The 13286-nt window shown below is 63.1% G+C and overlaps 4 protein-coding genes across 6 annotated transcripts in view; 1 reads left to right on the top strand and 3 right to left on the bottom strand.

The window, feature by feature from the left end:
* Positions 1-6748, top strand: part of RNF123 (ring finger protein 123) — a 52620-nt gene extending 45872 nt beyond the window's left edge. The window contains exons 36-39 of the mRNA XM_039378283.1: positions 5373-5515; positions 5877-5971; positions 6090-6175; positions 6279-6748. Coding sequence (XP_039234217.1) covers positions 5373-5515; positions 5877-5971; positions 6090-6175; positions 6279-6378 — 424 coding nt within the window. The 3' untranslated portion in view covers positions 6379-6748. The remainder of the gene's footprint in view (positions 1-5372; positions 5516-5876; positions 5972-6089; positions 6176-6278) is intronic.
* Positions 1108-4258, bottom strand: AMIGO3 (adhesion molecule with Ig like domain 3). Its single transcript, XM_027734785.2, has one exon. It carries the CDS (start codon positions 3647-3649, stop codon positions 2006-2008), a length of 1644 nt encoding a protein of 547 aa, XP_027590586.1. The 5' UTR covers positions 3650-4258; the 3' UTR covers positions 1108-2005.
* An 89-nt stretch (positions 6749-6837) lies between the features above and the next one.
* On the bottom strand, positions 6838-9061 carry GMPPB (GDP-mannose pyrophosphorylase B). Its single transcript, XM_027734906.2, has 8 exons — positions 8889-9061; positions 8743-8823; positions 8621-8669; positions 7926-8227; positions 7772-7850; positions 7549-7676; positions 7183-7365; positions 6838-7024 (listed from the first exon to the last, which is right to left on the bottom strand). Exons 1-8 carry the CDS (start codon positions 9015-9017, stop codon positions 6893-6895), a joined length of 1083 nt encoding a protein of 360 aa, XP_027590707.1. The 5' UTR covers positions 9018-9061; the 3' UTR covers positions 6838-6892.
* Positions 9062-9565: 504 nt separating this feature from the next.
* Positions 9566-13286, bottom strand: part of IP6K1 (inositol hexakisphosphate kinase 1) — a 37543-nt gene continuing 33822 nt past the window's right edge. For all 3 annotated transcript variants that reach the window (XM_027733631.2, XM_027733961.2, XM_027733875.2), the window contains 2 exons: positions 12887-13062; positions 9566-12049 (listed from right to left, as the gene is read on the bottom strand). In XM_027733631.2, the coding sequence (XP_027589432.1) occupies positions 11540-12049; positions 12887-13062 (686 nt within the window). In that variant the 3' untranslated portion in view covers positions 9566-11539. The remainder of the gene's footprint in view (positions 12050-12886; positions 13063-13286) is intronic.

Genomic DNA, 13286 nt, shown 5'->3' with positions numbered 1-13286 from the left:
TCAGGACGCTGTGCTAACACGAGGTGACAGGGCCAGCAGTGCTGGGTGTGGGGGAGCAAGGGCACAGCCTGGCAGGGCCTGTCGCTCCACATCCCATCACCTTGGGGGCTGCAGGGGCACAGATCACGGATCGTGTGGAGCTGAGCGCAAGGTCAGCACCAGGATCAGTGCTGGGAGGCTGCAGCTGTCTCAGGATAGGGATAGCTGCTCTTCCAAACAGTGTCCCCTCCTTAGATGGGTGAGGGGTTTCTGACAAGTGCTTTAGGCACAGCTGGGTTTTTGCTGGGAAAAAAGCTGCTTGTTTCCTGGCAGGAAAAGTTGAAGGATGTGTGCTAGTGCTGTCCCAGTGCCACAAGGACCTTCCCCTCCCACCAGTCACAGGGCTGCCAGCGGCTCTTGGGACCAGGATGCTCAGCCAAGATGGGGTTGCAGGTTGGGGTGCAGTGCTGTGAAGGGTCCTGGTCCCTGTTGTGTCTGAGCTGTGCTCCTGCCTACAGGGTGACCCCAGCCTCCCCTGTGCTGCACATGACAGCCACATGCTCCTGCTTCAGCTGTGGATGGGATGCTGGTGACCAGCAAGTGGGTAGGATACCCTTATCCCTCTGTGGGATCAGGCAGGTGTTTTGGGGGGCAGAGCCAGTCCCTATGCCAGGCCAATGCAAGGCTGGGTGACAGGAAAGGCAGTGCAGGTTACAGCGAGTCGGGGGTCTCCATCGGCAGGGGACACTGGGACTGAGACAAAGGCAGGGCCAGTCCCCTCCTGAGCGGTGCCTCTCCCCTGCATCTAAACCCTGCTCATCCCTTTTGGGGTCTGGCTGTGCCCTTGTGTCAGTCAGTGCTGCTCCCTCCTGCTCTCCCAGGCATCACTTTGGGGACCTGCTCTCCAGGGAAAAGCCTCCTCTCACAGCAGCCCCAGGCCTGCTCAGCACATTTAACCCCCTCGCCGAGGCCACCCAAACGCCATTCGATGGGAGCAGAGGCTGTGAGCCTTGTGCCAGGCCAGCAGGAATTCAGGGCTCACTCAGACCCCGGACTCCCACTGCTGTGCCCAGGAGCTGCGGGGTGGCTGCTCGCTGCTGCAAGGGCAAGGAGACACTCAGCCCAGTGTGAGCTTAAAAAAATAGGCATTTTTATTCCAATGGAACTAGAGAATTACGACCCAGGAGAGGGGAGGATTACTCACATTTATCGATAGGCTGATTAGGTTACTGCCTAAATAGCTGTGCTTGAGCAGTGTCCGCCTCAAGGAGAAGCAGCGCAGGAGTGTGGCGCAGCGGAGACCTCATTGTCCTTGGTGGCACGGGGAGCTCTGAGCAATGCGGGCCGGGGCGCTGTGTCGCGTCACCTAATCCTGCCTTCACTATTTACAGCTCCTCGGGAAGCAAAAGCTTGTAAGGTTTGCTTGGCTGCGTGGCTGGGTGGGCGCTGAGCTCCATCCCCCCTGCGTGGCCACGTTTGGGGGAGAGGCTGTGTACCCCCCCTTGTGATGGGGTCATGCTCCCCCTGCTCCCAGCCATGGCATGCTGATAGGGACTGCTACAGGCTGGGAGACAACGGTGGCATTGCCATCCCCAGAGGCCCTGTCATGAGTGAGGACAGTGTCCCACATGTCACAGCTATTCCTTGGCCTAGGGGTCTGTGGTGGCGGTGTCAGGTTGGGCATCTCATGACTGGGGACGTGGCAGATCCCCAGCCCCAGTGTCACCATTAGGGAGAGTGGGTGCCCAAAAGAAGGGGGGTTTCTCCAGCATGCTGGGTTCATCAGCATTACCCTTGTGCTAACGAGGCTGTTGCCAGTGGATTATGCAAGGAGCTCTTGCTGGGCACCAATGTGCCTGTGACCCAAAACCCACCAGGAGCTCATGGCTGAAGCGGTTGTGGGTGACGATGATCACTCCCATGGGTCGCACTCAAGCCAGGAACTCGGGGTGCCCAATAATCTTGTTCTAGCAGCGATGGAGACCAGCTGTCATGAGGCCCTGGTTTTTCTCCCAGCTCTGCCCCGCTACGACACAATGGGGGTGTCAGAAAAGACAGAACTGATGGACTCTGTGTCTGACTTGAGCTGCAGGACCTTGGGGTGCTTGGGGTCAGGGAAGTCCTCACCGAGGGCCAGGCGGATCTTGCCGTTCTGCGTCTCCCTGATGGGCTCGAGGAAGGCAACGTGCTTGTTGGCGCCGGCCCTGCGGTTCGGCCCGTCGGTGGCAGGGGGGGTGGTGCTGAGGATGGAGGACTGGGCGCTGCACTCCTGCGGGGGGCTGAGCGGGGCTGGCTTCTTGCAGCAGCGCAGGCAGCGGCACGGCGTGAGGTACAGGTAGATGATCACCAGCACCAGGGTCACGATGCAGCCCAGCAGAGTCGTGAGGCCAGTGTTGAAGGTCTCCCCGGGCTTGGGGTACTGGACGGTCACATTGAACTCACACAGCCTGCTGAAATTGTGGGTGCTCTTGGTGAAGCCTACGTAGATCCCCGAGTGCCAGGGCTTGGCCTCAGCGATCCTCAGGCTGCCATTGCGAAAGACCTCCAGGGAGCCGTTGCTGTTCCCCGGGTGTTTGATGGGCTCGTGTTGAGGGGAGATCCACATGTAGGTAGTGGCCGAGGATGGCAGACTGGTGTTACAGGTGAGCAGGATGGGCTGGTCTACCATCACCTGGAAGGGCAAGAGGTGCGCGTCTCCAGGGCCCGCCGAGCAGTTCTCAAACATGGGGCTGTATTTGTGGACCTTGATCAGGGACCGGGGCACGTTGCCAGATACCTTGCAGGTGTGTTCCTCGAAGAAATCCTTCACAGAGCTGAATCCTCGCTGCTTCCAGCGCTGGAGCATCAGGTAGAGCGGGCAGGTGCACCTGATGGGGTTGTTGTGAAGGTACAAACCGTTCCCGATGTTTTCGGGCAGAGCCACCAGCACCTCCACAGGGATGCTGCTCAGGCAGTTGGAGGAGAGGTCCAGCGTACGGAGGTTGTAGATCCCCAGCCCCTGCACCGCATGGAAGGGGAAGGTGGTCAGGTTGTTCCAGCTCAGGTAGACTTTCCGCAGACCACTCAGCTTGGCGAAGGCGTTTTCATCCACCCGCTTGATGTGGTTGTTGTAGAGCAGCAGCTCCTCCAAGCTCACCAGCGCCTCGAAGTAGTGCGTCTCCACGGCGTGCAGGTGGTTGGAGGACATGTCCAGGTGCCGCAGGTAGGAGGCATTGTGGAAAGCCTGCGGAGAAAGGTCCCGAATCTGGTTGTGACTGATGTGGAGGGCCTCGAGGTGCGGGAGGGCGGCCAGCCAGCGGTCGTGGAGTTGGGTGAGGGCGTTGTGGCTGAGGTCCAGCGTGGTGGTGGTGGACGGCAGCGCCGGGGGCACATGCTGCAGCGTCTGCCGGCTGCAGCTCAGCAGGTCGGAGGTGCAAATGCAGGCGGAGGGGCAGAGGCGGGACTGCGGGGAGGCTTGGGGAGCGCGGCCGGGGGCGCACAGCTGGAGCAGCAGCAGCAGCAGCTTCGCCACCCGCGGCCAGAGCGGGTCTGCGGTCACCGGTGGGGACATTGTGGCGGGCAGGAGCTTCTGTGCAGCCTGGCAGCACAGCCAGGCTCGATGAGACGCGAGAGAAAGCGTGTCGCCGTCCCCCCTGCTCTCCCCCGGTGCTGCCTTGGCTCTACCAAGCATCCAGAGACGCCCCTTTGCACTCCGCGAAGGAGGATCCCGATTCCAGCCGTGAGGCTTGAAAAGAGTTAAAGGGCGGCATCGCCCTGCCCGGCTCCGCCGCGGCTCACCCGAGGCTGCCCCGTACCTGTGCTCCGGCGGGCCGGGGGCTGCGGGGGGACGGCCGGGAGCCGCCGATCCGCATCAGGGGGGTTGAGGCGCTCCGTGTCGGGCTGTGTGTGGGTGCCTCGCTGCCTCCTGGAGCTGCGCATCCCTGGAGTGCGAAGTTTCTCAGCGCTCAGCGCCGCCGGGGCACATCCCCGCGCTCCAGCCTTCGGGGAGCCCCGTCCGGGTCCCTCCCGGGCAGCACCTCCCGGGAGCCGGGCGCGCTGCGGGAGCGCGGTCCCGCGCCTGCCCTTATTTAGGCGCGGGCGGTGCGCGGCGAGGGGGCCGGGCGGGATCCCATTGGCCCCGGCGCGGGGAGCGGTGGCCGCGGCGGTGGCCCCGGCCCTCCCTGCGAGTGGGCAGGGCGAGCGCAGCCCTGCGTGGTCGCTTGTCCCCCGGGGGAGCTCAGGGCCGCTCCGGCCGTACCAGTGAGCAGCCGCGTCCCTCCCGCTGGAGAACGGCAGCTGCGACCGGCTCTAATCCGTAAAGCGGCTGCTCCGCCACTGCCCAGCCTCTGGGAGGATGCTGGAATAAACCCACCCCGTCGTCACCTCTGGGAGCCCCTCGTGTTCCATCTTACGCCCAGGCTGGGAGTGGGGATGGCGGTCACCCCCGCAGTGCTCCTTATCTCCCAGCCGCGCTCCTTCCCTCTGCGCGCATCCTGACCACCTCCTGCACAAGCTGGGGGGGACCCCCCAGCACCCTCAGCCAGGGGGTGAACAAACAGGGTGGCCGAGCCCCGCAGGGTCGCCACGGCAGAGGGGGAGCCGTGGGCTGCTGGTGGAGAGGGGGTGGCCACAGGGTGAAGGACACGCAGGAATGTCATTATCCAGAGCCCAGGCGGTTAGTGGGAAGAGGAGAGCTGGGGAATTGGTTTCCATTAGGGCAGCAAAAAGCTAATTTGGCGGCTGCGGCTGCTGCGAGTCAAGGGGCTGTTAACCCCCTGCGCCCCGGCTCAGCCTGCGACAACTGGATGTTCCCTCACTCCTCCTGCCCCTCTTGCCGCTGGAGTGGCTGGGCTTGCCCCTGGGCCGGCCACGGAGCCAGCTCTGCTTCTTGCCAAGGGCCATGAACGGGCCACGGCACTGATGCCCGATGGAGACACCCATTAAGGTGCCCTTCATCCCTCCTGCCTGTCCCCGCTGAAGCCAGGAAGAGCCACGACTGCTCCCTCCTGTCTTGTGGGGGCACCTGCTTGCTCTGGGGGCACCCTGAGCCGTCCCCTTGGTGCACGGGGCCACAGCCCCCGGTGTCAGGCTGCTGCGGGACATCTCCCCTTCTCCCCTGCAGGGCTGTGATCCAGGGCAGCGCTGGCAGCTCCAGCCACCCCGCAGCTCCCCAGGCTCTGTGGGCACCGGCGTGAGGGCTGCAGCCTCAGCAAGTGCTGATGCACCATATCGATCGCCGGAGCCTCCCGGTCGAGGCTGACAGAGGAGGAGGAGGGTGGCTGCTACCCTTTGGCTGCAGTTGGGCACGTTTCCCTGGCTCTCGGGGAGCGGGGGGGATCACCAGCTGGGGATGCAGCCGGGTGGCCTGGGCCTGCAGGGTGTGCAGTCTGTGATCTGACTGTGTCCCTTGGCAGGGCCGAGCGAGCGACGGCGGTGCTGCTGGCGGATCCCTGCTTCCAGCTGCGCTCCATCCAGTACCTGCTGGGCCACGCTGAGCCCTCGGCCCTGGCAGCTGCTGCCCCGGCCACGGACAAGCGCCATTTCTCCCTGCACACCTGTAAGTGCCGGCACTGCGCTGGGAGCTGGGCTGTGCTCACCACCCGCCCACAGCTGGGCTGGGAACGGGGCTGCTGGTGGTGTCTGTGTCCCCTGCAACATGTCCTGGCCCTTTTAGTCCCAGGGACAGGCATCCTTGGCCCTTATCCCCCAGCAGGACACTTTAGATGGGGATGTCTCCAGTGCCTGCTTGTCAGCATTTCTGTCCCTCTCAGTGCCCAATGTCCAGCCTGCTGTCCCCAGCATGGGGATCCCTGTCCTGGCTGGTCCCCAAGGGGATGCAGCCCCCCTTCCTCACCCAGATGCCTGAGGGCAGCCTGAGGGTCCCATCCGCCCCACGTACACCCACTCTGTCCCCCCAGACACAGAGTATATCAGTGCTGAGGAGCTGGCAAAGGTGGAGAAGATGCTGAGCCACCTGAGTGAGGAGTCCAAGCAGGCAGCTGCCACCACACTGGTGAGTGTCTCCTCCCCCCAGCCCTGACCCCATCCTCGGCAGAAGCCCCGGCTCTGGCACAGCTGCCCTGAGACACAGGGCTTCGTCTGCCACATTAACTGCCTGGTGACCCCCACAGCCCACCAGTGAGGAGGACCTGTGCCCCATCTGCTACGCACACCCCATCTCTGCCATCTTCAGGCCCTGCTCCCACAAGTCATGCAAGTGAGTAACTCCCATGCCTGACCCCCACCAGGGCAACTGCCAGCCCTCAGCTCCCCTGTGCCATGAGGGTGGGGGGCTGATGCTCTTTCCTCCTCTGTCCCAGAGCCTGTATCAACCAGCACCTGATGAACAACAAGGACTGCTTCTTCTGCAAGGCCACCATCACAGGGGTGGACGACTTCACCAAGCCAGCCAGCTCATAGAGCCCAGCCCTGCCCCACACGCTCCCCCAGGCTGACGGGGGTGGCCCCCCTGCCCCATGCTGGCTTCTCCCCAAACACTTGCCCTGCCCAGGGCCGTGGGACCCTCACCCAGAGGGCCAGGACCCAGCATGGGGCTGCAGTGTGGGGCGGGGGGCTGCAGGGTGGGAGAGGCCAGCGTCCCCTCGCCTGGCAGCCTCTCTGTCCCGTGGGCCATTCTCAGGGAGGGGAGCCCAAGGCCTCGGCTCTGCAGCAGCACTGGGAACATGTGGCAGCCCCAGGGCAGTGGGGCTGGGCTGGGCGTTCGGGCTGTTAACTTGCCCCTGGCTGGGGGCTGACTTCGTGAAATGCAACATTAAATTATTCTTCCTTATGTGGTGCCTTGAGACACAGGGAGGGGAAGCCAGGCCAGCCCTGGCAAGCGACCTGGTGTTTGGGCCATGCTCAGGTAATGCTGAACAGTAAATGGAAATATAAATATTTAATCCAAGGAGGGCTGGGGCCGCAGGGTGCTCTGCTACATGATGATGCGCGGCTCTGGCACGGACTCGGCGATGGATTTGTGTGGCAGCACATTGGCCCCGTTGAGGTAGAGCTCGTCGTTGACGATGACGTCCTCACCCAGCACGGTCACGTTCTCCATGCGCACCTGCCCGGAGAGGCTCCGTCACACCTGCCCGGCTCAGGCCCTGGGCTGTGCTCCCACTCCTGCCCACAGGCACCGGCACATCCCTCCAGCCACAGCCTGAGGAGGTGGGAGGGCAAGAGCTGAGCTTCAATACCCTGCAGGGGTACCCAGGGCCTCACCCACTGGCCCACAGAGCAGCTCCAGCCCACGATGCAGGACTCCAGCCAGGAGTGGGAGCGGATGCGGGCCCCCTCCAGCACGGTGCAGCGTTTGATGCGCACCCCGTCCTCCACCACCACACCGGCCCCGATCGTCACGTTAGGGCCGATGACACAGTTTGCCCCAATCTTGGCACTGGGGTCCTGGAAGGAAGATGGGCTGTGCCAGGGCTGGGAGGGCAGACAGAGCTCTTGGCACAGCCCAGGCCACTAGGCCAGCGTGGGGACAGGAAGGCACAGCTCGAGGATGGCAGTGAGGAGAGCAGTGGGACGACGCGGAGAGCCCATGATGTGCCCGGGGCTGATGTGCTGGGGGCTGGCACTTACCACCAGCACGTTCCCTACAACACCAGGCCCTGAGTGCAGCTTCTCAGGGTGCTGAGCCCGCAGCGCCTGCAGGTACATGCACATGCCCGTGAGGAAGTCCTTTGGCTGCCCAATGTCCATCCAGAAGCCTGCAGGGACAGAGCCGTGGTGACAACCCCCAGAGCAGGGGTGGCAGAGCAGGCAAGACCCCCTGATGCTGCCTGCACTGTGCACAGGGCCTTACCCTGCAGCTCCATGGCATAGAGCTGCCCGTCCTGCGCCATGGCCGGGAAGATCTCCTTCTCGATGGAGGTGGGGCGCAGCTGCAGGGACAGGGAGCAGGGCTGAGCAGGGGCCCAGCCCCCCAGCCTGGCCCAGCCCAGCCCCCCGGCTCGTACCTGGATGCGCTGCAGGATGCCGGGGTTAAAGATGTAGAGCCCGGCGTTGATCTTGTTGGACACGAAGACGCGCGGCTTCTCCACGAAGCGGCAGATGCGGCCGGTGTCGGCCTCGCACACCACCACGCCGTACTTGGCCGGCTCCTCCACGCGGGTCACCACCAGCGAGCCCTCGCCGCCGTGGTGCCGGTGGAAACGGGCCAGCGCCTCAAAGGGGAACTCGCAGATCACGTCGCTGTTGAGGACAAAGAAGGGCTCCCCGTCCTCGGCCAGCAGGTCCCGTGCCAGTGCCAGCGGCCCCGCTGCCCAGCCGGGAATGACCCCGCGGGGATGCGGTGAGCCCAGTGCCCGGGTCCTGCTGGCCCCGCCTCTGCCCGTCCCAGCACGCCCCCGCAAAGTCCCCAGTCCCTCTGGATCCTCAGCTGGCCCCGCTTTCCCTGGTCCTGCCCATGTCCATCCTGGCATCCCCTTCCAGGTGCTCCCGGTCCTCCCACCCGTACGCTGTCCATACCCATGCTGCTGTCCATGCTGTCCCGCTCCTGTTGCCCCCCAGCCCTACACATTCATACCCACCCTGCTGCCCACGGTGCCGCCTCCCAGCGTCCCCAGCCTTGCCAGACCCATCCCCAGCACCCACCCCGCTGCCCCCGGGCCTCACTCCATCCCGCCCGCCCCCGCCCCTACATGCATCCTACCTGTGCCCAGCGGCTCCTTCTCGTGGGACATGGAGATGCGGATGCCGAGCTGCGGGCACAGGGTGAGTGGCGGGGCGGGCTGGGTTGCGGGAGGAGGCGGGGGGAGGCGGAAGGGCCCTTACCCGTTGTTCCTGCTCCCGCATGGCGGCTTCCAGCGCCTCCGACATGTAGCTCACCGCCAGCACCACATGGCTGACGCCCGCCTGCGGGAGTGCGGGTCAGCCGGCGGCGGGGCGGCCCCCGCACCCCCCGCGCCCCGCGCCCCCACCTGCCGGAGAGCCTCCAGCTGGTGCAGCAGCACCGCCTTGTTGCAGAACTCCACCAGCGGCTTCGGCCGGCTCAGGGTCAGCGGCCGTAGCCGCGTCCCGAAGCCGCCCACGAGGATCAGCGCCCGCATCCCCCCGCGTCCCGCGCCAGCGCCCGCACCGACACGTCAGCGCCCGGCGCGCCGGGCACGTCACCGCCGCGCGGCCCCGCCCCGCCCGCGGCCTGCCCCCCGCCCCGGCACAGAGCCCGCCCCACACAGCCCGCCCCCGTCCTACAGCCCGCCCCGGGCACAGAGCCCGCCCCACACAGCCCGCCCCCGTCCTACAGCCCGCCCCGGGCACAGAGCCCGCCCCCCCAGCGGTCCTACACCCCGCCCGCCCGAACCCTAGAGCCCGCCCCGCACAGCCCGCCCGCTCGGGCCCGAGAACCCGCCCAGATTCCATCGCCCGTCCATTCCCAGCGCTCACCCCCGCACTCGTCCTCCCGCCCGCCCCGGGGGCAGAGCGGTCCCGCTCCCCGCCGCAGCACCGCACGGCCGGTCCCGGCTGCAGCCCTGCCCGGGCTCCCCCGAGGAGAAGACGGCAGGGGCACGGCCGTACCCCGCTCCGGGTGGTGACGTTTAACACCAACACCACCCCCTTCCCCGCGCTCAGACGCGGCAGAGGCAGGCACGGCACACCGCGGACAAAAACAGTTCCTTTAATGGTTTTTGGTTCTCTGGTGAAGCACAAACAGGGTGGTTATTCATGTAAAAACAAACGGGGCCAAGGCTATGTACAAGCTGTGGAGTCCCACCGCGGTGGTCCGAAGGGGGGGGAGGCGGCTCCCGCGGAGCACCAGCAGTGTGGCAGGTCTGTCACGGCCGGTGAGGTGGGAACGGGAGTGGGCACGAGGGGGACACCAAGGGGCTCCCCAGGAGGTGGGGCCTGGCCTGCCCGAGCACAGCCCGCAGGGGACAAGGACATGCAGAGGGGGGCAGCGATAGGCCACGCTGGGGCAGGGCCAGGGGGGTAACAGGGCTATTGGGGGCACCTGCTGGCTACACTTAGCCTCTCACCCGAGCCCGGAACCTCCTGCAAACCTGCTCCCTGAAAAATCCTGCGAGTCCCAGCAAGGCAGCGACCCGCAGGAGCGATGAAGTAACCCAGCGCAGGGCAGTGTGCCAGGGATAGAGGTCCTTGTCCAGAGGGCGGGAGGAGAGCGATGGCTTGGACAAGTGAACAGGCTGGCCCAGCCCCTGTCCCCTTTCCCCCCCAGTGGCACAGACCTGTGCCCGCAGCTGGCCGAGAACCTGTGCTTTCCGAGAGACCTGCGCGCACATGGAGTCGGCACACATGCGACATGCGAGTATTCCCAAACAAGCTTTCCTGAAGGAATTAAAAAAAACAACCCAAACCCGACCCTGGCCTGGCAGGGAGCCAGGGTAATGGTAACGCCATGGAACAAGTCAGTGAGAGCAGGAGGGAGCATCCAGGGGCCCCAACACAGAAACAGGGGGTGATGTGGAGCAGGGTCCAGTCTGGTACCACCAGGCCACAGTATCAAATGTTAACGCCTCAAGGGAGGCCAAGGGACATTTATTTTGGGACAGACTGACTCCGTGAAGCAAAGCTAAACAGGCAGGCAGTGGCACTCACCGCTCAGCCAGGTCCCCCCTCACCTGGCCCCTGGAGATCCTCAGGGAGGAGAAGGGGGTCAGCCCTAACCCTCAGCCTTCCCTTCCACCACCCACCCCCAGGCCCGTGGGGAGGGCAGGGCCTGGGAGCAGAGGGCAGCTTTGTGCTGGAGGGACAGACTCAGTACGGCCTGTGGGACAAACATTACAGGAGGGGAAGGGTTGAAATGGTCCGAAACGCCCCGCTGCACAGCTGGGGTCATCTTAACTGCTACAGATACTATTGCTAGCTCACGAGCTGAGTGCTTGCTTGGTCAGTGATCCAGGGCAGAGTCACTCCCTCAGAGCCCCGTGCCTGCCTGTGTCATGATTAGAGAGGGAGCAGGCCCCGGGCTTGAGCACAGCTCCAGGTGTGCGGTGTTCCCTCCCAGCCGCAGCTCTGCCAGGGGTTGCATTTGGTCATTTCATTTCCGTGTCTGGGGTGGCTACTCACAGTGCCCAAACAGCAGAAAAAGGCAGCATCAAAAGCAAAGCCCCGTCAGCAAAACCCAGGGCAGAGCCAGCAACACCGAACACAGGGACCAGCACCTGAGCTGCTCACTGGCAGCCACAGGGACGCTGCCAACCATTAGTGGAGCATCCTTTCCAAACAGCTCCGGAGAATTTTGAAGGGAAGGCTCTCCCGAGAGCTCCCAAGGCAGGAGGCTCCTCACGCTAGAGCTCCAGCCCTGCTTTCTCATCCCTATATCCAGGTCCTCCCTCCAAAATGCACACACAAAGAGCGAAGAACCGGGACACCCGACACCCAGCAGGCATCTACAGAGCCTCCTCCAGAAGGCAGAGCTAGCACGGTCGGAACCGTCTGGTCAGCACGAGGAGCTCTTCCATCCTGCCTCCCTCGGCTCTCCTATCCAAGTACATTTAAAAACAACGGAGCGATACAGTTGTTTAAAACCAAAGTTGTGTTTTTCCTGTGGTAGTAAGTGGTCTTGTCTCCTCCTGCCACCAGGACAAGAATAAGAGGCCGTAGCCCAGGGCTACTGGTTTTCTTCACGCATCTGTTCCATGATGTTGATGAGGCTTTCCAGCCCGAACACATAGCCCATGTCGGGTCCGTCGTGCACAGTGGGGTCGTCGCGAAAGCCTTTGAAGGTGCTGTGTGCAAAGTCAATCATCCGCACGTCCACCTTGGGCTGTGCCGAGGAGCCGGGCTCGGTGCTGCCGCCGTCCTGGAGGCTCTCGGGGACAGAGCCGTCCACCCGCTTCAGGCGCGTCTCCGGCCGGCGCTCCACGAACGTCCCCGCCCGGCTGTCCTTCCCGTCGTAAATGATGAGGAGGGAGCTGGAGTAGAAGCGGTAAGAGGCCTGTCTCTCCAAAACCGCCTTCAGGCTCCGCAGCTTGGCAAGGACAGGCTCAAAGAGGTCCTTGCGCAGCTCGATGCCGTTGTGGAGATACTGGTAGAGGGCATTGCGGAAGCCTTCGATGGAGAGACCGCGTCCATAGTATTTATTCCTGCATAAGTAATGCCCTGTGTCCAGCTGATAGACCTGGAACACCAGAGGAAAGGCACATCAAGTGGGTGCAACGGGCTAAGGCCACACACAGAACCCTGAGCTGTCCTGCACTGTCAGGGCTGAGAGAACTTATTCTGTCCCCACCATGATGGAGAGGGAGCAGGACACAGCTCTGCCTGTTCCCTGAATCCCAAAGCAGCTCGTGGGTGCATCCCATGGGCGCAGTCAGGGTGCCCGAGCACCAATCCTCTCCCAGGACACCCAAAAGGCAGCTCATCAGTCCCAGTGCCCCACACATGGACACAGCACAACTGACCCCAAGGGTTAAACAGCAAAGTCTTAGGCCAACTCGGACAATCCTCTGTCAGTGGGCGCTGCCAACACCTATTGCCATTATGTGGCACATGATTAACATGAAGCCCTCATTGCTTCAGAGTCTGTGGGCAGAGATCTGGGTTACAAGGTCCTTCTGTGGGTGGGGAAGGGAGCAACAGTTGCACAACAGCACCAGCAGCAAACCCTTGTGCACAGGGCTAAGCCACAGCAGAGCAACTTTTTAACTCTCAGTGCAGTACAGAAGGAAATCTTAGGCAATTCCCTCCCCAGGCATCATGATTCTGGCTGAACACTGAGCCACAAAACAATTTTATTAGACAATCCCCTAATTGTCTGGGGACAAAGCAAGCCATCTCAGGAGAAGCAGGTTCCTTTGTTATGGGCTTAGAAAGGAAGACAAAAATAGCGTGAATGCCGGTGCACCTACCTGCAGCGGGAGATTCAAATTCAGCGCTCAGCAGAAAATGCTAACTGGGAGGTTTAATGAGGCTGCAAAAAGGAATGTCCAGCACCTGCAGCCTGGGGGATCCCTACCTGCATCCCACACACACGCACACCCAAGGTGGCAGAAGTGCTCTGTTCACATTTCTTCATCTGCCGAGCAGCCTTCTCCTCAGACGCATCATCTCCGTGCTGTCTGGTCCCCATCTTCAGATCAAGCACGCAGGGAAGCTTGAAATGATGCACCACGTTCTCCAGCAAGAGGAACTCTGGGAGGCACGTCAAGGAGAGCTCACCCACCAGAGACACCCCAGGGCTACCACAGACAGGGACATGGGCCAGCAGGAGATAGGGCTGGGCAACAAAGAAATGGGAACCCAAGAACAGACAGGACAAACTGTTTGGGGAGGTGAGGAAAAACTCAACATCCAACTAGTGGCACCCAGGCTCTGACAACTGGTAGAAGAAAACACCCTGTGGAAGGCCAACAGTA

The sequence above is a fragment of the Pipra filicauda genome, unplaced genomic scaffold (genome assembly GCF_003945595.2).
Source record: "Pipra filicauda isolate LSUMZ 115617 unplaced genomic scaffold, ASM394559v2 scaffold102_size2360937_pilon, whole genome shotgun sequence".
NCBI classification, from domain to species: Eukaryota; Metazoa; Chordata; class Aves; order Passeriformes; family Pipridae; genus Pipra; species Pipra filicauda.
Note: the sequence above shows the minus strand (reverse complement) of the source record. Positions and strands in the feature narration are given on the sequence as shown.